The following is a 23,180-nucleotide window of genomic DNA, read 5'->3' as shown; positions in this document are numbered from 1 at the left end:
TAATTCACGGTTGATCTGGTGGAAAATGATCAGTCATGCATCACACTACCTGGTTTTAACCCTCATGCATCACCATTTATGTCCATCTGGACATTTTCTTCTCCATCTAATCATCATTTTGGCTGCTTTAAAGCATGTGGCACATGTCTTTCCTGAGACATTTTGTAATTAACTTTTCATTTTTCTAACAGGTCAGCAGAACACTGAAAAATAATTTCTACCATCTTTAGTCATTAAACACAAAAAGTAAAAAAAACTGCTTTGAGAATTAAACAGATTTTTTTAAGACATGGAGACAGTTCTGCTTTTGTCCAGGTGTGCAAACATTCAGTCTTAAATCAGCAGCCCACCAGACTGAAGAATCAGCTTCTGCTGAACCAGGTTCTGGTTCTGGTGAAGTTTTTCCTTCCTGGTTCTGGTCCTGGTGGAGGTTTTCCTTCCAGGTTCTGGTTCTGTTGGAGGTTTTCCTTCCAAGTTCTGGTCCCGATGGAGGTTTTCCTTCCTGGTTCTGGTTCTGTTGGAGGTTTTCCTTCCTGGTTCTGGTCCTGATGGAGGTTTTCCTTTCAGGTTCTGGTCCCGATGGAGGTTTTCCTTAAAGGTTCTGGTTCTGAGAGGTTTTCTGTCTCCTCATGCAGATGAGGATAGAAGAACTGATTGATCCAGTCTGTTCGGTGATTGTTTTTATGAACAGTCATTATAAACTGGACTAATCTGGATGATGGAACAGATTTATTTTAGCTGGATTATAAATGAACTACAGTGAACTGGATTAAACTGGACTGTGTCTGTAAAAGTGACTTGAGATGACTGTTGCTGTATAATTTAGCTGATCTGATTATAACTAGATTCATTGAATTGAACTGATCTGAGACATTACGAAGATTAAATTCTGATCAGAACTGATCAAATTTTAAACCAGCCTCTTTCGGCCCTTTGTCTGTGTCCTGCTCTGCAGGTTTATATCTTCTCATCCCAGATGGACATCCTGCCTGACCTTCTGAGCAGATCTGTGTTATCCAACTAAGTGACTTGTCTACATATAACAGGTGAGACTTACAGCGACGTTATAGATGGCCATGCCCACAGCTCGGTGGTCGTTGATCTTCTCTGTGGAGATGGACTTGGTCTCGTAGGCCAGAAAGATGCCGAGCAGCAGCAGCAGGCCTTTATACCCATACACCACCCCTGCAGAGACACAAGAAACAGCAGCTGTGACGAGTGGGAATACTTTCTGTTCTGCAGAAAACAAGCTGGAGTAAGTTGTGATTTTATCCATGCTCTAAAGGTGGACAGATGTCCTTGAAAGAAAAGAAGGTTATAAATGAAAAAGATCTCTGCAGATGTGAACACCTGCATACACTTCAGGTGCTTGAGAAGTGGAAATATAAAAGGAGTCGGTGCACTGCCTTGTAATAAAAAGCTGCACACATTAGCTTTACTTACATATCTGATGAAATCATGTGGCAGCATCAGTTTGGTGGTTCCACTTACCCAGCCAAGTGTTCATCTTCTCCGAGCTGCAGTGCTCCAGTAGCGGCTGGATCAAAACATCTAGGTCTCCCTTGGGGGCCTCTCTGGTGAATTTCTGTTCACAGACACACAACATGAACAAACAACGTAAACCACAAAGAAAGAAGCAGCGTGAACGCAGTGTAGTTCTAACCCTCCTCGTGTTTTCACAAGAAGACAGAAAGACATTCAGATTTAAAAACAAGCCTGTTATTATGCCTGAAATGACAATAAAACAGGACAAATGGGTTTCTCTACCTTTCAGGATAACATGCTAACAATGAACACAGATCTGATTGATCACTGTCAGCAACTGAATCATAATGTTTAATCTAAAATACACTTTCAGTCTGGTTTTGTAAACACTAGGATCTGCTGCTGGCCCGGGTCTCTGGGTCCTAGTCTGCCTCTAGCCTCTGTGGAGGCGTGGTCACATCTGCAGGATCACACTCATCTCTGTTGTGTTTCTGAACAGGTGTAGCAGCTGGGTGGTGTTAGATTGGATTCAAGGGTTGTTGGTTTCTGTCTGTTGTCTCTTGGTCTCCGCTTTCTTTTTTCTACTATCCTTTTTACTGCTGTTCACTATTCTCCTTTTTTCTGTCCCCTCTGGTCAGGTCCAGCAAGATTATGTAAATTCCATCATTTAAAATAAAAGTTGGGATGGATGCAACAAATGGCTGAAACTGCAGTAAGGACGTGCATCTGTTTCCTGTACCTGCTTCATGCGGGCCAGGGTTACTGTGGGGCTGCAGCCTGTCAGGCTGCCAACATGGCAGGTAGACCCTGATCAGGTCTTCAGTCCATCACAGAGACAAATAACACACAATCAAACCAAGAGTCCATCTGACCCTCTTCTGGCTTCGGAGCTTCTAGCTGTGATGAGTCGGTGCTGACCACGGCACCACGGGGTTTATGTATTATTAAAAAAACAATCTGTAATATTACAGTTTTTTCTGTATTATTTCATTGCTTTTTAACACAGAGAAATACCAACAAGATTAAACAACATGTCTCATGTAAAATAACATGAAATACCTGTAACTGAAAATAAATCAAATTTCCATTTTATTTATTTATACATTTATTTTTACATAAAAAGACTGTTAAAATAGATTTTTAATTAATCTTAATTTTAGTTAAGTGTAATTTTTAAAGTAAATAACCTAATAAATCCACTTTAAAAATATTTATAATGGGTTATTTGAATGAGAATTTATTTATACTGTACATCCCAGCGCTCCCAGTGATAACTAGAGATGGGATAAAAGCAAAAACTTCTCAACTGGGATCAATAAAGTATATTTTAAATCAAATGTCTTACTGTTGATATTTTGTGTTATTACATTACATACTGACTAAATACGGGTAATGTCAAAGTAAAGGTAAAGACATCAACTGTACTTTTATTGTAGAATTTTATTGTAATTTTTCCGTTTTATTTTGTTCTGTCTTTCTCACAGCGTTTTCCTGGTGTATGAGGGGATGGTGCTGACCACGACACCACCATGAGGTCCAGCATGACGATGATGATGATGATGCTGCTGAGACAGAAGAATGTGAGCGAGCTGCACTGAGCGGTGAACCCACATTTACTTCATCACTACTGTAAGAAGCATGTTTACACATTTTTCTGACTAACGTCATCACACAGGAAAGTGGAGGAGTTGCTTTGGTGTCTTCATGCTGAATTTATGTTTGAAAGAAGAACAAAAAGAAGTGAAAGGTCACTTTAGGCTTCACATAACATTCAATACCAAACTGGGGTTTTCCTCTCCTGTCCTCAGATAACCGTTATCGTCATCATCACCAACCTGAAACCTTCCTCTGCCTCCTTTTCTTGTGGTTGGCCTTGTTGTAAATTGACTTTAGATTTCCCTAAAATGGCAGCAGCTGCAGACATGTGGCTGGATTCCTCAGCAGACCTGAAGGATCCATTCATTTAAACTGCAAACCATTTTCTTTAATGTAAAAATGAAGCCCAACCCTTTTAATCCCTGTCAGCATCAGACATGATGTTTCCAGCCTCAGCTGTCAGGTTATGAGGCTAAAATGATGTAAAATGAATGTATGAATAGATATAGCAGCATAAAGGCCGACCAGAAGAAGAAAGCAGAATTTATTACTAACAGATAACCAGATTTGTGCCTCGAGACAATCCTGTCTCAGAGATCTACAGACAATTCCTTTGACTTCATGCTTGGTTTGTGCTAACATGCTCTGTCGAGTGTTGGGCCTTATATATGGACAGGTGTGTTCCACATCATGTCCAATCAGCTGAATTTACCACAGGTGGACTCCAGTTAAGCTGTAAGAACGTTTCATGGATGATCAGTTGAAACAGGATGAACCTGAGCTCACTTTTGGGCTTCAGGGCAAAAGCTGTGAATACTTATGTACATGTGATTTCTTAATGTTTTATTTTTAATAAATCTGCAAAATGTGGAAAAAGTGAAGTGCTGTGAATACTTTCCGGATGCACTGTACCTGTAGCTCAAATAATTTGGTTGTATGATGTCTTCTAATTACAAAATGAATCTTTAAATTGGTTTTGATCATTAAACTTCATATACATCCAGATTTTCTTTGCTCTACTTTTCCAATTTCATGTCCAGTTTATTCTATCTAGATGATGTTGTGAAACTCACTACAACAGTTGCTGAAAGCAGACAATAAAAAGAAGTTTTTAATCATACCTCAACTGTGATATGTAAAGGATCCACTATCTGCCAGATCATGAGGGACAGGATGTCGATGCCCAGCAGGACTCCAACAGTAGCGTAAAGTTTCCATGGTTCCAGGTGCTGCTGGGAAAAAGAGCAAAGCATCAGTACAGCACACAAATCCCCTCTTTCTAAATGAACGAGGTGGGATTTGTGAAGCCCTAAATAGACCGGTCTAATCTGGACAAGAAAACAGGGATGCGTCACTTACTGAGATCAGTTCATAGAAAAAACAGAGGAGGCTGATGAACACACACCGCTCCACAACTCAAGCAATACATAAACTTCTTCCTTTATTTATTCAGCTTCAAAGAAAAAATGAAGTTTGGAAAGACCAGACAGGTCCAAATATGTCATTTAGTTATTTGTTTTTATTGTTTTATCCCACAAGATAAAGCTTTCTGGTATCTCACAGATAAAAGAGACTTAAGGGCAGCGGGAGATGATGGGAGACGATTTATTAGCAGCCAGTTACATGACGACAGTGTTAGACATACTCTGGTTGTATTTTGACAGAACTTTCTTCTGGAAGTTGTAAAGTGTGGAGAGTTTGGTACATCTGGTAGCAAAGCTGCTGCTAAAGTTAAAGGATTTTAATCCTTTTCCTGATGTCATTGTTGTTATTTGTTCTTAATTTGGGGGACAAAAAGTCCCATTAAGTCAAGTCAAACCCACATTTTAAAATCTAATAGCTATAACAAAATATAATTTTGCCTTCTGTGATTGTTCAATACTGAAATTAGCCCCATTACAGGCTGGAACATGAAATGCTGTGAGTGAGATTAAAAGTTTATTTTTTAACATTTGTAAAAGACATGTTGTTACGAAGCATTGTGCCTTATGCACTAACCAAGAACGATCAGAAAGGAAAGAGTTTCCCAAAATAAACAAAAATGTTTAATCTTCTGTTAATGTTCTCAAAATATAGTTCTAGATACAGATCAGCAGCAGTATCACCAAACACACGGTGGAACGGTAAGAAGTCCCATAGTAACAACAAACCTTTAACAATACCATCAAAGATTAAATTCTCTCTGCACTTCTTTACGTCTTATACTTGATGTCCTCTAACCCGTTAGCACCACGCAGCCCGTGAGCGAAACGTGACAAAGACATATGTATTTTACTCAATTCCATGTATACATGTTATACCCCATTGGAAAGCTAACATTCTTAGTTGCACTTATTTCAGACCAGTCGCCAAAGCAATTTACCTTTGAAGCGATACCGTACACCAGGAGCAGGTGATGCCATAGTAAATATTTCTATACTTTAGTCTTTCACATTTTAATCTTGTGTTTTATCTGGTATTTATCAAGGCTGCTGGTTTCTTAGAGAGTTAACAAATTTTCCATGTTTGATTATAATGAACATAAAGTCTGAAACAACAGCTCTTGTTGAAAAGCTGCAACATATCCCGATTCCCAAGTACAGGTTGTAAAAATATCATCAAAACAAAATGACAAACTCCAGTTTCACTGAAGTTTAAACACGGTTTAAAACAAATAAAACATCGAGGAAGGATGAATGAATGAATGAATGAATGAATGAATGATCAATAATCACTGGCAGTGAAATTCTTAGATCCTAACAAAGCTAAAAGAATATAAACTACAATAAAAATAGTGAACACAAAAAGCAAGAATACTACAACTAAGTTCTACAGTAAAATATATAATAAGCAATAAGAAGATGTTGTTATTTAAAGGCGGCCTTGCTGCTGACAGCATTTAGAAGTCTTATGTTCTGCGGTATGAAGCTGTCCCTGAGCTGGTGGGACGGGCTTGAATGCTGCCAAACCGCCGGCCAGACGGTAGCAGATAAAACAGTTAGTGACTGGGGGGGGCTGGGGTTCTTAATGATTCTGGTGGCCTTCCTGCTACACCGCTGGGTGTAGAGGTCCTCCATGGATGACAGGACCGTCCCGGTGATGTGCTGAGCAGTTTTCACCACCCTCTGTAGAGCCTTGCGGCGGAGGGCTGCTGTACCAGGCGGTGATGCAGCCAGTCAGGATGCTCTCTATGGTGCATCTATAAAAGTTGCAGAGGATCCTTGAGTCCATGTTGAGCCTCCGTAGCCTGTGGAGGAAGAAGAGCCTCTGTCTGGCTGACTTTGTAATAAAGTCAGTGTGATGAGTCCAGGTGAGGTCCTCACTGAAGCTGAAGCTGTTGACTCTTTCCACCGTAGACCCGTTGATTTAAAGGGGGGCGTGTTCCTCCCTCTGCCTCCTCCTGAAGTCCACAATCAGTTCCTTAGTTTTGTTGACGCTAAGATGGAGATTGTTGTCCTGGTAGCAAGATGTCAGGATCTGACTTCCTCTCTGTAGGCCGTCTCATCATTATGGATGGCGGGAGCTTCACCACGTTATCAACAACTGTGTGAGTAAATAGTCCAACATTTTAAGAACAATGTTTCTCTATGTAGAATTTACTTATTTCATCATCTCTAAACCTTAAAATCACTGGATGATTCAGAAAATCTGGAGAAAGTTCTGCTGAAAACCAACACCGAATGTCCGTGACCTTTGACCCCTCAGACAGTGACATCATTCTGTAAAAGGTATGAGCAGGTGGGCTCAGAAAGTCCCCAGAAAACCAGGTCCGTTAACACAGCTGGAGTCCAAGTTTACTCCAGCATGAAAAGAGAAAGAGGGATGAGCAGAACCCAGAAACACCACCGGTTACTCTGAATCAGTGCTCATTTGAGATGGGCTGAACCAAAGAGGAAAAGTCTGCTGTGGTCTGACCAGTCCAGGTTCCAGACTGTCTCTGGAAATCATGGACGTTGTGTCCTCTTTTCAAGAGGAAAAGGACCATCCACATTGTTCTGAAGCATGTGTGATGGTCTTGGGTTGTTGGTGTCCATGGTAACATGAACACCTGCTGCCGCCCAGACAACATCCCCCCGATCTCAGCTAAACGATGCCGACACATCCTGTTCCAGCAGCGTCAGGATGCCAGACTGTCCTGCCTGCAGTCCAGAACTGTCTCCACTAAAAAAGCTCAAAATACGCCACTGAAGATCCCAAACTGCTGAGGAACGAAGGTCGGACATGAACAAAGAACGGAAAAAATTCCACCCCAAGACTTCAAGAAGATGATAAAACACACAGGTAAACAAAAACAAAACAAAACAATAAAGTTTATCAGTTTGAACATGAAATATGGCGGCTTTGTTGTGTACTCAGGTTAAATAGGATTAGCTAATCATTGTTTAACACAACGTCCCAACTTGTAATAGAAAATAAAAGCTTCAGAGTTTAACAGCCAGCAGTGGACCAGCTGAAGGAGGGCAGATAGAAAATATAATAAAATAAAAATAGACTTGAGAAATGCGTCACTTCTGGATTTGAAGCTGGTGCCTGAAGGCAAATCCCCGACACACTTACCTTTCTCTTCTCCTTCTTTTCATCCTTCTTGGTGAAGACGGTATGGACCCACCAGATCTTCGTGAACATGCTGCCATATGCAAGGCTGAAACCCAGGCCGAGCAGCCACAGGCGGAACTAGCAGAGGAGGGAGGAAATATTAGCTGGTTCATGTTTCAAGCAGATTCAATGCTTCATTCATCTTCTATCATTAAACAGTGTTTCAGTTGAATGACCTTGTAGATTTGACCTTGAACTGAAACACATGTCTACGACCTTCCCATCCTGGTCTTCATGCAAGAGGAGAGTTTTAAAGCAGACAACGTGACATAGAGTCTCTTCTGATTAAGGCTGTAGGTCTTTGTAAATAAACTAATCTGCATGATGCTGCAGCTTGTAGCATCTCCTCCAGCAACAGGAAGCTGCAGTGCAGCTTTTTAGGATGATGTTGTTAGTCTTTCTCATGGTTTTGGAGGAATTGCCCACTCTTCTCTCCATTGCTTCTTCAGTTTATTGAGGTTTGCAGCACTGGTTTCTGCTCATCTCTCTGAAGGTCCCACCACAGCATTTCTGTTAGGTTGAGGTCTGTTTCCTGCAGTCAGCTGAAGAAGCAACTGGAGAGATGAACCAGAACAAGGCTACAGGTCCAGATGGTTCCAGACGTTCCAGATGTAGTTCTTAGTTGTTTATTTTTTCTTTTCCATCTCTGACCTGCTGGGACGTCCACTTCTGGGAAGATCAGCAGCTGTCCTGAATGTTTCACACTTGTAAATAATCTTGTGAAAATGACCTTATCTATGGACTGAATGCAGAGTAATTTCAACGTTTGTATTTGTAAACCAAGCTTTGTCACCCCTGTGCAAAAAGCTGGTTGAGAAATATAACTTTGTCAATGTGTAGAAAAGAATCTGCATGAGTGTCAAAAAGATTTGTACTTGTGAAGAGCAGCAGAAGTTCTTCTGTAGGCATCCGTTCATGAATGTGTGGTGGGAAACACTTCCACCCTCCAGGTTGCACCCAACAGGTTCAACCCATCTGGGTATTTGCAGAGCAGAGCAGGCAGCTCTATAGCTCTGAGGCTGGTTGGCAGTGAGCGCAGCTGGTCTTGCCAGGAGACCCTGATTGCAGATTCAAAGTAAGTCTCATCAGTGTTGCTTGTGGTTAGCAAAGGTTTCCTTCATTTTGTCTGCAGTGCGGCAGTTTGCCGGCCGTGGTTGGGACAGCCTGTATTGGTTCTGCCTTTGTCAGGTGGACTGTCTCTGTCCCTCTCTCTCGGCCGTTGCAGTGGCTTGGCGTCGGGCCAGGCTGACTTCTCCATCGTCCGGGACTTTGGTGTCTGGCTGTAGTTCCCTTCCTCCTTCAGGCATAGGAGGCTTCATTCACCGGTAGGACATCTAGCCCAGAATGATATGGGCTGGGTGCTGTGAGCCGGATTCTGCTCCGGCGTCCCTGGATGCTCTGCTATATTGTCCGGGTCCCTTTCTTTTTTTTTTTTTTTTTGCGGTCAGTCAGGGCCTCTGGTGACTGGAGAGGATTAACAGCAGCTCTTATTTTTTCGTGTCATGATTTTAAGTTTGTGTTTAATAAAATGAGTTTTTAGGCCATCCATCTGTTGTCCTGGTGCTTGTAAGAACTTGCGGCTCCTTTTTTATACGTCCTGGGGCGAAAGTCCCCAGGTGGCGCTGTCATCTCACCCACTCGCCACAGATGCAAAGTGGAAAAACTAAGCAAGACTTTGAAGTTGACCGGTGACAAATCATACTGTCCAGTCAGAGGAAATGGCTTCTGTCCTCCAGCACTGCTGCAGGTTCTTTTAGAGGAGTAGATTTTTAAAGACAGAATAGTGCGATTACTTATGTGATTCAGGTGGGTTATAATTTATGATATTGTGGCTAATAAAGTAAACATGTAACATTTTAGAAATCACACCTTTCCCCTCGAGGTCCTGGATCATATTTAAAAATCAACTTTGGGGACAAAGCTCCTATTTTTCATTGATGCCAGTCCTCATCAACTAACGTGAACAATCAGCTTGTGTTAACACTCAGCTTAAAACTGACTAAAACGGAGCTTTTCCAGAGGAATTCAGGCTGAAGATGATCAGTTATCAGCCTCTCCTGGATGATACTGACATCTGAATTCCTGTGAAGCATCAAGGATGGATGCAGTTTTTTGCTGATTCTGTTTTTTTTATTTTTATGTTCAGTAAATGACAGTCATTTTGTTCCTCTGAGGATGGAAGTTCTAAAGTTAACACCTGGTGAGAAAAGATCATGTTTCCTGTCCTAATATGTAAAACCTGAGTGCCCAAGTACAGTCCTCAAGGTCTACTCTCCTGCAACTATTAGATGGAACCCTTTTCCAACACACCTGAATCACATGAATGGCTCATTACCAGGCTTCTGCAGAGTGTGAACGACATGTGGTGCGTTGGAGAAGGGGTGCATCTAAAAGTTGCATGATAGTAGACCTCGAAAACCGGACTTGGGAACACCGATGTAAAACACTGGAGCTCAAAGACGGAGTGTATTCTTCTGCAAATACCCTTCCTATCCACATTTTTATATAGTGTAGATTATATATATATATATATATATATATATATATGAGTCTTCTCCATGAGCCGCCACCTTATCGTGGTGGAGGAGTTTGTGTGTCCTGACGATCCTAGCAGCTATGTTGTCGGGGGCGCATGCCCCTGGTAGGGTCACCCATGGCAAACAGGTGTCTAGGGGAGGGACCAGACGAAGTGCGGCTCACACAACCCTTATGATGATGAAAAAACAAGGACCAAGGTTTCCCTTGCCTGGACGTGGGTCACGGGGCCCCCCTCTGGAGCCAGGCCTGGAGGTGGGGCATGGAGGCGAGCGCCTGGTGGCCGGGCCTTTGCCCATGGGGCCCGGTATGGCTCAGCCCGAAAGGGAGACATGGGCCTCTCCTCCTGTGGGCTCACCACCTATGGGAGGGGCCATAGGGTTCGGGTGCAGTGTGAGCTGGGTGGCTGCCAGAGGCGGGGACCCTGGTGGTCTGATCCTCGGCTGCAAAAGCTAGCTCTAGGGACTTGGAATGTCACCTCTCTGGTGGGGAAGGAGCCTGGGCTGTTGCCCGAGGTTGAGCGGTTCCGGCTAGATATAGTTGGACTCACCTCGACGCTTCTGGAACAACTGCCCTCGAGAGGGGCTGGACCCTCTTCCATTCTGGAGTTGCTCCCGGTGAGAGGCGCGGAGCAGGTGTAGGCCTGCTCATTGCCCCCCAACTTGGCGCCTGTACGTTGGGGTTTACCCCGGTGGACGAAAGGGTAGCCTCCCTCCGCCTTCGGGTGGGGGGACGGGTCCTGACTGTTGTTTGTGCCTATGCACCAAATAGCAGTTCAGAGTACCCACCCTTTTTAGAGTCCTTGGGGGGGGTGTTGGAGAGCACTCCTTCTGGGGACTCCCTCGTTCTGCTGGGGGACTTCAATGCTCACGTGGGCAATGACAGCGAGACCTGGAGAGGTGTGATTGGGAGGAACGGCCCCCCCGATCTGAATCCTAGTGGTGTTTTGTTGTTGGACTTCTGTGCTCGTCATGGATTGTCCATAACGAACACCTTGTTCAGACATAAGAGTGTCCACATGTGCACTTGGCACCAGGACACTCTAGGCCGCAGTTCGATGATCGACTTTGTAGTCGTGTCGTCGGACTTGCGGCCGCATGTCCTGGACACTCGGGTGAAGAGAGGGGCGGAGCTGTCAACTGATCATCACCTGGTGGTGAGTTGGCTCAGATGGTGGGGGAGGATGCTGGTCAGGCCTGGCAGGCCCAAGCGTGTTGTGAGGGTCTGCTGGGAACATCTGGCAGAGTCCCCTGTCAGAAAGAGTTTCAACTCCCATCTCCGACAGAGCTTCAACCATGTCCCGGGTGAGGCGGGGGACATTGAGTCTGAATGGGCTGTGTTCCGTGCCTCTATTGTCGAGGCGGCCAGCTGCAGCTGTGGCCGTAAGGTCGTCGGTGCCTGTCGTGGCGGTAACCCCCGAACTCGTTGGTAGACACCGGCAGTAAGGGATGCCGTCAAGCTGAAGAAGGAGTCCTCGAATACAAGCGGCCGAAATGAGTTTCCTTCCCTGGTGAGGTGTTCTGGGCACGTCCCACCGGAAGGAGGCCCCGGGGCAGACCCAGGACACGCTGGACAGACTACATCTCTCGGATGGCCTGGGAACGCCTCGGGATCCCTTCAGATGAGCTGGTGAATGTGGCCGGGGAGAGGGAAGTCTGAGTTTCCCTGCTTAGGCAGCTGCCCCCGCAACCTGACTCCGGATAAGGGGAAGATAATGGATGGATGGATGGATATATATGAGTAGATTTAGGTCAGTGGGGTTTCAGCAACCTTCCCAAAAATCTTTCAGCTGCTCTACAAATCACTGATTTCTTTTTCATCATTCTGTTTCTGGAGTTGTAAAGTGTGTTTGGTGCAGTCTACGGTACCTGACATACAACAGGAAACTGCTTCCTGTGGACATGAAGGCCATCGATGCCCAGAGGAAAGACAGCAGCCAGAGCCATCATGCAGCCTACAGCAGTCATGTTGTTCAGGTAGGGCTGCGAGTTCTGGATGTACCTGCAGAAAATCACAACTAGACCTCTAAACCAACAGCTCCAAACATGGAGAGAACCATAAATATACAAATCATGGAATAGTACCTGAGTCATTTTAACTTAAGCATTAAAAATCACAATCCTGGACCAGTTAAACACATGACATGAGATTCAGAATTATTATAAATACTTGAATAAATAATAATAAACAATATTTTTCTATCTTTTTTCATGTAACAGCATTGAGTCAGTGAGTTTGATGAGTACAGTATCAGAAGATAAATGAACAAAATACAAAAGAACACGGCCGGAACGACGTCCTGTTGTCCAAAAGATTTCAGTGATGTTTATTCACAAACTGATCACACCTTATTTGTAGGTGGGGTGTGGGTCATTTGTGTAATTGGGTTGAAGGGTTGCTCAGGTACAGAACTAAATAATATATTAATGAATAATTACCTATTTTGTTATGGAAAAAAAAATTACATTTGAACTAATGTTTCCATTAAAATGGTAAAATGTCTCAGTTTCAACATCTGATGTGTTTATGTTCTGTTGGGAATAAAATATGGGTTGATGAGATTTAGAAACCATTAAATTCCTTTTATTTTTTTTACATTTTACACGGAGACCTGACTTTCTTGGAATGGGGTTGGAACTTTAGGATATAAATGTAAAGACAAGAAACACAATTGAAAACATGCAAAGAGAGAAACTGTGCATGTCTTATTCTTGTTTTCACCTTCTGTGTGACAAATGTATAATAATAATAATAATATTATTAATAAAAAATATTATTATTATTATTAATAATATAATAATAATAATAATAATAATAATAATAATAATAATAATAATAATAATAATGATAATGTCGATATAAAAGTGTTGGTCAGTGGAAGCTGATGTTGAGTGAGATGTTATACCTGACGTTGCTGTTGTAAATGTTAAAGGTGAGGCAAACAATTCCCAGCAGAATTCCCAACCCAGCAAAGACGGACACTGATGCAAAGAGCCTCTGGGACAAAAAGCGAAACTCCTCAATGACCATTGTCTGGTCTGCAGGGGGTCCTGGGCCTAACAGACACAAAGGACATGAGTGGGACAGCTCAGTGAAATGGTAGAGTGGAAAATGAATCCTCACTGTTTGCAGAGGCTCCATTACCAAGATACCAGGAAGGCATGTCCTGGTTGTCAATGTTTTTTTTTTTGGTTTATCTGCAGAGTTAAATCAATGTATTATCACTGGCAAAATCATACAAAACACAAACAGTTTTAGTGTTTTGATGCAAAATCAGCTCAATTTAGTGTGCCCATTATCCGCTATGAGCATTTCAAAAACTTTTGGTACTGAAACAGGAAAAGAAAACAGCACTTTTCTGTGAGACAGAAAAAAACTTCACTAATCGAAAACTGATTCTAGTGTAAACCTGGAAGTCTGTATTGCAGTGAACTCATCACAATAAAAGCTAATCACAGTTTGTAACATTATCCCAACACCAGCATTGATTTTTGTTTCAGATGTTTTCATATGTTTATTGCATAGCTGTACGCTCAGTCCAGGTTCCAGCATGTCCACCCTTAGCTCAGTGTACGATGGCATTCTGTGTAAGACTGCAGAGGATGAGGGATGAAGGTCTCAATATTCATTATTTAGTCATTATTGTGATTATTATTTGGTGATATAAAGTATGTTGGGAAAGTTTCTTTGTCCCTTAGTTAATTTATTTATAAATAAATTTAGGTTTAACCTATTTTCTTTGTTTATAAAACTTTATTAAAATTTTATGAAATTTGATGGTCGTTTTGTTCACATTTTGTCTTTGTGTGTCTTATGTACACTAGTAGTCCAAAGTTATATATGAACTGTTCCAGTGTATATATACAGTACCAGTCAAAAGACACACTTTATTATTAATGCTAATTGTATGTGTGTCTAAACTTCAGAGCTAACAAGCTACAGTCTAAACAAGATGGTAAGATATATCTTGTGATCTGCAAGTCTCCCACTTGTGTATTAAAAAATCAAACTTTTATGAACACAATACACAAAGCTGCAGCATCATCCGACAAAATCAGTACTCAGGTAACGTAACAGCAATGTTTGCAGAACATCCACCTGGATTTTCATGGACCGTGATCTCCTACAGAGGAAGTTAGATGCTGAGCAACATCCATCTATCCATCCATCCATCCATCATCCATCCATCCATCCATCCATCCACCCATCCATCCATCAATCCATCCATCATCCATCCATCCATCCATCCATCCATCATCCATCCATCATCCATCATCCTCCATCCTCCATCATCCATCCATCCATCCCTCTATACATCCATCCTCTATCATCCATCCATCCATCCATCCATCCATCCATCCATCCATCCATCCATTCCTTCATCCATCTATCCATCCATCCATCCATCCCTTCATCCATCTATCCATCCATCCATCCATCCATCCATCCATCCATCCATCCATCCATCCATCCATCCATCATCCATCCATCCATCCATCCATCCATCCATCATCCATCCATCCATCCATCCCTCTATACATCCATCCTCTATCATCCATCCATCCATCCATCCATCCATCCATCCATCCCTTCATCCATCCATCCATCTATCCATCCATCCATCCATCCATCCATCCATCATCCATCCATCCATCCATCCATCATCATCCATCATCATCCATCCATCCATCCATCCATCCATCCATCCATCCATCCATTCATCCCTTCATCCATCCATCCATCCATCCATCCATCCATCCCTCTATACATCCATCCATCCATCCATCCTCCATCATCCATCCATCCATCCCTCTATACATTCATCCATTCATGCATCCATCCATCCATCCATCCATTCATCATCCATCCATCCTCCATCATCCATCCATCCATCCCTCTATACATCCATCCATCCATCCATCCATCATCCATCCATCCTCCATCATCCATCCATCCATCCCTCTATACATCCATCCATCCATCCATCCATCCATCCATCATCCATCCATCCTCCATCATCCATCCATCCATCCCTCTATACATCCATCCATCCATCCATCATCCATCCCTCTATACATTCATCCATTCATCCATCCATCCATCCATCATCCATCCATCCATCCATCCTCCATCATCCATCCATCCATCCCTCTATACATCCATCCATCCATCCATCCATCCATCATCCATCCATCCTCCATCATCCATCCATCCATCCCTCTATACATCCATCCTCTATCATCCATCCATCCATCCATCCATCCATCCATCCATCCATCATCCATCCATCCATCCATCCCTTCATCCATCCATCCATCCATCCATCCATCCATCATCCATCCATCCATCCATCCATCCATCCATCCATCCATCCATCCATCATCCATCCATCCATCCATCCATCCCTCTATACATCCATCCTCTATCATCCATCCATCCATCCATCCATCCATCCATCCATCATCCATCCATCCATCCATCCATCCATCCATCCATTCATCCCTTCATCCATCCATCCATCCATCCCTCTATACATCCATCCATCCATCCATCCTCCATCATCCATCCATCCATCCCTCTATACATCCATCCTCTATCATCCATCCATCCATCCATCCATCCATCCATCCATCCATCCATCCATCCATCCATCATCCATCCCTTCATCCATCCATCCATCCATCCATCCATCCATCATCCATCCATCCATCCATCCATCCATCATCCATCCATCCATCCATCCATCCCTCTATACATCCATCCTCTATCATCCATCCATCCATCCATCCATCCATCCATCATCCATCCATCCATCCATCCATCCATCCATCCATTCATCCCTTCATCCATCCATCCATCCATCCCTCTATACATCCATCCATCCATCCATCCTCCATCATCCATCCATCCATCCATCATCCATCCATCCTCCATCATCCATCCATCCATCCCTCTATACATCCATCCATCCATCCATCCATCCATCATCCATCCATCCTCCATCATCCATCCATCCATCCCTCTATACATCCGTCCTCTATCATCCATTCATCCATCCATCTATCCATCCATCCATCCATCCATCCATCCATCATCCATCCATCCATCCATCCATCCATCCATCCATCATCCATCCATCCATCCATTCATCATCCATCCATCCCTCTATACATCCATCCTCTATCATCCATCCATCCATCCATCCATCCATCCATCCATCCATCATCCATCCATTTATCCATCCATCCATCCATCATCCATCCATCCATCCATCCATCCATCATCCATCCATCCATCCATCCATCCATCCATCCATCCATCCCTTCATCCATCCATCCATCCATCCATCCATCCATCCCTCTATACATCCATCCATCCATCCATCCTCCATCATCCATCCATCCATCCCTCTACACATTCATCCATTCATCCATTCATCCATCCATCCATCCATCCATCATCCATCCATCCTCCATCATCCATCCATCCATCCCTCTATACATCCATCCATCCATCCATCCATCCATCCATCCATCCATCCATCCTCCATCATCCATCCATCCATCCTCCATCATCCATCCATCCATCCATCATCCATCCATCCATCCTCCATCCATCCATCCATCCATCCATCCATCCATCATCCATCCATCCATCCCTCTATACATTCATCCATTCATCCATCCATCCATCCTCCATCCATCCATCCAGCCATCCATCCATCCATCATCCATCCATCCATCCATCCCTTCATCCATCCATCCATCCATCCATCCATCCATCATCCATCCATCCATCCATCCATCCATCCATCCATCCATCCCTCTATACATCCATCCTCTATCATCCATCCATCCATCCATCCATCCATCCATCTATCCATCCATCCATCATCCATCCATCCATCCATCCATCATCCATCCATCCATCCATCCATCCATCATCCATCCATCCATCCATCCATCCATCCATTCATCCCTTCATCCATCCATCCATCCATCCATCCATCCATCCCTCTATACATCCATCCATCCATCCATCCTCCATCATCCATCCATCCATCCCTCTATACATTCATCCATTCATCCATCCATCCATCCATCATCCATCCATCCTCCATCATCCATCCATCCATCCCTCTATACATCCATTCATCCATCCATCCATCCATCATCCATCCATCCACCATCATCCATCCATCCATCCCTCTATCCATCCATCCATCCATCCATCCATCATCCATCCATCCTCCATCATCCATCCATCCATCCCTCTATACATCCATCCATCCATCATCCATCCCTCTATACATTCATCCATTCATCCATCCATCCATCCATCATCCATCCATCCATCCTCCATCATCCATCCATCCATCCCTCTATACATCCATCCATCCATCCATCCATCATCCATCCATCCTCCATCATCCATCCATCCATCCATCATCCATCCATCCATCATCCATCCATCCATCCATCCATCCATCCATCCATCCATCCATCATCCATCCCTCTATACATTCATCCATTCATCCATCCATCCATCCTCCATCATCCATCCATCCATCCATCCATCCATCCATCCATCCATCCATCCATCCATCCCTCCATCCCTCCATCCCTCTATACACCCATCCATCCATCCATCCATCCATCCATCATCCATCCATCCATCCATCCATCCATTATCTTCCCCTTATCCGGAGTCAGGTTGCGGGGGCAGCTGCCTAAGTTGGGAAACTCAGACTTCCCTCTCCCCCGCCACATTCACCAGCTCATCTGGGGGGATCCTGAGGCTTTCCCAGGCCAGTCGCGAGATGTAGTCCGTCCAGCGTGTCCTGGGTTTTCCCCGGGGCCTCTTTCCAGTGGTCAGTATTTGAGGTCAGTATTTCCATTTCTGCCAGTTCTGACTCGGGCGCTAACAATGAACATATGGGGGGTCTGGTAGCTACATTTCTGCCACATTTCTGTGTAAGCTGATTTTAAAGACGGCACAGTGTTGTCTCTCTTGGCGTTAAGATTTCATCATCCTGTTTTCTCTTCTTTTGAAACACCACACCAGTAAAGTGTGTTCCAGTCAGAGCATCAACCAACAAGGAGTCTGAATCAGACTTTCTGCCGTTCATGTGAGTGGTTGTCAGTGTTTTCTCCTGGCAATATATACACCTCTGTGTAGATAGACTGTGTGTGTGTGCGTGTGTGCGTGTTCTCCTAAACTGAAACCTCTCTGTGCCCTTGATGTTGGGATGAGGATAGTATGTAACCATGGTAACTGGGTCCATAATAGTTACTGTTACCATGGTGACAGAGGCGGCGATGCAGCAATGGTTGTCAAGGAAACCAAAAGAATGAGAAAATAGTAACTTGGGAAAAGATACAAGGAAACTGTTGAGACAGCTGAGGAGAGAAGGGATGAAAGATGGTCGACTACGTGTCAGAATGGAAAGATTAAAAAAAAGAGGGACTAGAGGGACTAAAGACGGTGAAAGGAAGAAAACGAAATTGAAGTGTGTTAAACATCACGCATACCTGGAACACACAGTTCAACTAAAAAGATCTCGTTCGGTCACATTAGCAGCCTGGCTGTTGTGGGTGTTGACCACCAGGAAGGACACTGCTGAGCATTTACAAGGTCAGGAGGAGGGGCGACTTCTTGATGAAGGCCTCGGGGTGACGAAGTGCCTTGCACATCATCACTCAACCCTCTTGATCAGCTAAGTAACCAGAGCAGTGGCGTGGAGGTCACAGAATGTGGTCATGGATTATATCCCAGTGTGTGATGCTAGAATAAAATGTCAGTTTAAGCAAACACACATTTCAAATATGCATGTACAAATAACCTTACTTACTTATGTTAAAATTTTAAAAATGAATCTGATTTAAAATTAATTTTTGGTGTATTTTATGTAAAAAAAAAAAAACTTTTATGAATACACACAGCTGTAGCATCATCCGAAATCAGTACTCAGGTAACGTAACAGCAATGTCTGCAGAACATCCAGCTGGATTTTCATGGACCGTGATCTCCTACAGAAGCAGTTAGATGCTGAGCAACATCCAGTAGTCCACAGGGATGTGGTACTGAGCACACTGAGGTCAGTATTTCCATTCCCTTCCTGTACATACATGGACAGGAATATTGGTCCATTTGATGGCCATGTCAAGCTTTAACTGTAGTTTGATTTTTAACTGTCAGCAGGTTTATGAACACAAACTCTAATTCTACTAAACTAAATTAATACTAAATACTAAATTCATCATTTTTTATTCTGTTTGTGTTTGTATTAAATGCAGATCAGTGGGCAGATGTGTTGATGATGTAAAATTAGATGAGGCTTTAGAAACTGGGAAAAGACAGTTGATTCAGGCATCATCTGAGATTTTATGAACCACATTAGCTTGTGATTCAGAGACTGAACACATATCCCAAGTCTAGATTTGGACCTGGGTTTAATTGATCAATGTCTGTCATCATGTTTATTCCCGTGTTCGATGCCATACGCCTGCCTGCTGTCCCATCCTTTAATCAATCCATGTACATGTGGGACTACAGGAAAGACAGTTAGCTGCATCTGAGATAACACTCATGGCAGGTAAGCTAACAAACAGAATAAACCAGGTCAGTCTTCTGCCTCCAATCCTTCCACAGACCTGCGACAAACCTTACAGTTTTTATAGCATTAACCTGAGTCCGATCTGCATGTTTTCATGCTCGGGGAGGCAGAACTAATGTGGATGTGCAAAGCTGTTGCTGCACCACATTTCTGTTCATGACAACAACAAACTGTGTCTGGTGCTGAATCTCCAGTATATCTGGTCAGCCATTAAAAGCCTGTGATGTGATCGAAAGACAGAGCTGCTACATGAGAAAGGACAAAGCAATGAAGCAGAAAGAGAAGCTGCAGAGAAAACATGACGGAGGCAGACAGGACAATAAGAGCAGTGATAAGAGGCTGAGGAAGGTGAAGGTCTCTTACCTATCCATTTGTCATTGCTGTACCACGACAGATTCCCTTTAGTGCTGTCATAGTATCCGATTTTCTTATAGCTGCCACCTTTGACACAGAGACACAGAAAGTGAGAGAGTTGGTTTACAAAGTCTCTTGAAAGGTTCAGGAACCAGTACAAATGATCCAACTCTGGACAAATAAGTCTCTGAAGTGGTGCTGAAACCTGAAAGAACACAGCGTTCAGTATGTGCAGGGTTTGAATTCCCTGCAGCTTTTTGGGAGTTGGAAGTCACCTGGACATGCACGTAAATTATTGCACGGCAGTGCAGTCAAAAGCATTCTGCAACCTTCTGTATGCAGCTGATGCAATTAGAAGCGTCTCATATCAGAACAATAACAACATTAAAATCAACCGTCATCAAAATCATCACTGTAGGAGTGATGATGTCATCCTGTGGCTATGGATCACTAACACAAGGTATGGAGATAGTTAAGTAATGGCCACGCCTTACATATACACACTTATATGGGCAATAATAATGTAATAATGTACTAATGTACTACATCAGCTACTAGATGTTTCCCTACTGCAAAACGGCTAAATGGATCTCTGAAAGGCTCTGCACAAGTCTGCTGCTGACGCATTCATTTGAGTCAGATGTGTTGAAGCAGGTGAACATCAAAAGTCTGCAGGACAGTGGGAAGAGGACTGGCGACTGAGTTATAGCATAACTTATAGCTTTCTTGTTTCACCAAGCCGAACAGTTTAACTACAAAAAACAAGCTCCGATGTGACACCAGATACAAGGTTCAGCAGTGTCTCCACACTGATATTGTTCTCTGTATTACTGAATAAAGGTTGGGAAGTTCTTTACCAACCACCTGAAGCATATTTAGTGGTCACAGAATGGACAAATAAACATTTTACTCTGTCTGTTTTCAAAGTACCTCCACATATTATACATCGTTGGAAAGCCAGGCTGCAATCCTAACTGTATATTCAGTAAACACTTTTTTCTGACCAGTCGTCAATCTTTGAAGCCGTACTGTACTCCAGTAGAAGATGATACTTCAACAAAAATGTGCCAATTCATCACCAGAAAAAGTGGTCCAGTATCCATAAAAAATCATTTTAGGCAAAAAAATGTAGGATTTTAACTGGTTAAAATGATAAAACAGACCAACGTTAAACATAACTAAGGTTAGTCCTGAGTCAGTAGTGACCACAGCATCCTGGCATATGAAACTGCTTTCATTACAACTTTTCACAGATCCAACAAAGATGAGCCGCATGAGTGACTATTGTGTGGCAGGGAGTCCAGCCACATTACTCATGGATGGCCACAGAAGGAATAAACACAAAAAGAAACACGTTCTGGAAATTTATTGTAATAAATAAATAAACATATAGTGATAAATGCTATCCTTTGATTGAAGAAACATCATGAACATTATGGACAATAACATAAAATTTATCCTGAAAACGGACCATTTTTTAGAGCTCACCCTAATTATCTTCAGAGGAGCCGAGCTCCCTTAGCTCCGCTGTAATTTGAACCATGACTAGATGTTTCTGTTAATACTGGGACGTGTTCGTACCTTGAAGCTGTTCTATTAGAGTCCAGGCCATCCGAGACCCTTGAGCATCAAACACAACATGACCCTGGGAGAAAAAGAGAAATTTACTAGTTTAACAATGGCCTCCGATCTCCAACAACGCACCATTACTTCACTCTCTGCACAGAGAAAGAAAGTCAACATGGCAGATCTTTCACTTGTGGTTCTTAGAGGCTCTTAAAGTGAAAAGGGCGACAGAACCTTTAGTTTTCAGACCCTTCTCCAGGCATCCAGCTCCTAGTTTGGCTTCAGGAATCAGACGCCCTGTCTACCTTTCAGATCAGACTTCAAATTTTCCTTTCTGATAAATCCTATAGTAGGTCTGGCTTGGTTACCCTTAGCCATCCCTTTATGTCTGCTGCTATAGGCCGAGACTGCTGGGGGATGTCCCATGATGCACTGGGCTCCTCTCTGCACTTTGTACCTTCCATGTAGAAATATCTGACATGGTTGTGTCATTAATTTGTGTTTCTCTTCTTCTTTCCTTCAGGATGACGGATTGAACCAAAGAGAAGATTTGATGCAATCCGCTGGTTCTTAGCTAGGTAGTTATTATTATGAATTGGTTTAGGTGAACACAGTCATCATAAAGTGGGTTTGTGTAGATCATAGAATGGGTTTGTTGTAACTGGATTATTATTGGACTACAGTGAACTGGACTGCACTGGACTATGTCTGTAAAAAGACTCTGTTGTGAATTTGTGCTGCATAAATAAAGCTAAATTGAATTGAATCTGTTTTGGTTATTTGGTATTTGCACTCTGATTGAAGACAAATCATCATAAACGTTTGTGAATGTCAGCTATCAGTTGTTCATCAGCGATTTTTCTCTCCATCTTCTCTCCTTTTCCTTCAGGGTTTGGTACTTACTGAAACTCCTTCAAAGGAGCTGGTGTTCATCGCTCGGTAGATTTCAGCAGTGATGTCCCGGTTGTTGTAGTTAAAATCTTCTAGATGGTGACCTTTGGCCTTCAGGGGACCCACAGTCTTGTTGAGAGCCAGGGCCAGAGCCCACACAGCATCATAAGCCAGCGGGGCCTCCTGGAACCCTCCTGTTTCTTCTGGATTTTTACCCCCCAGTTTAGACATGAGCTGGGCCAGAAACTCCTGAGATGTCTGAGAAAGAGAAGATGTGAGAAAATAATGAAGTTTGATGACCTTTAACACCATGTGTATAGTTGTGTACATGCATAGTTGATTCATACAGTTTTTGAGTCTTACTGCATCATTTTATGGTAAAAACTTTTGCTCCAAACTCTGTTGCATAAAATCTGTTTCGTCTCTTTTGCCCCCTGGTGGACACATTTTACACAACAATAATTCTAATATACGAGTACTTGCATGCAAACTTTTATTCTATTATTTATTTATTTTTATATTTTATTAAAGGACAAAAGAAATATTTCTTCTTCAATATGAA

At 43.0% G+C, this 23,180-nt stretch overlaps 1 protein-coding gene across 2 annotated transcripts in view; it reads right to left on the bottom strand.

The window, feature by feature from the left end:
• The window catches only part of gabbr1b (gamma-aminobutyric acid (GABA) B receptor, 1b), a 63,052-nt gene that overhangs the window by 4,898 nt on the left and 34,974 nt on the right, over nucleotides 1-23,180 (bottom strand). Inside the window, exons 8-16 of one of the 2 annotated variants that reach the window (XM_042012257.1) lie at nucleotides 22,631-22,876; nucleotides 21,743-21,806; nucleotides 20,171-20,248; nucleotides 13,097-13,247; nucleotides 12,060-12,192; nucleotides 7,618-7,734; nucleotides 4,203-4,313; nucleotides 1,492-1,585; nucleotides 1,058-1,185 (exon numbers count right to left, since the gene is read on the bottom strand). In XM_042012257.1, the coding sequence (XP_041868191.1) occupies nucleotides 1,058-1,185; nucleotides 1,492-1,585; nucleotides 4,203-4,313; nucleotides 7,618-7,734; nucleotides 12,060-12,192; nucleotides 13,097-13,247; nucleotides 20,171-20,248; nucleotides 21,743-21,806; nucleotides 22,631-22,876 (1,122 nt within the window). The remainder of the gene's footprint in view (nucleotides 1-1,057; nucleotides 1,186-1,491; nucleotides 1,586-4,202; nucleotides 4,314-7,617; nucleotides 7,735-12,059; nucleotides 12,193-13,096; nucleotides 13,248-20,170; nucleotides 20,249-21,742; nucleotides 21,807-22,630; nucleotides 22,877-23,180) is intronic. The other variant, XM_042012258.1, reaches the window with a different exon arrangement.

Source organism: Melanotaenia boesemani, chromosome 17 (assembly GCF_017639745.1).
Source record: "Melanotaenia boesemani isolate fMelBoe1 chromosome 17, fMelBoe1.pri, whole genome shotgun sequence".
In the NCBI taxonomy this organism is placed as follows: Eukaryota; Metazoa; Chordata; class Actinopteri; order Atheriniformes; family Melanotaeniidae; genus Melanotaenia; species Melanotaenia boesemani.
The sequence above is the reverse complement of the archived record's forward strand: the minus strand, read 5'-3'. Positions and strand labels throughout refer to the sequence as shown.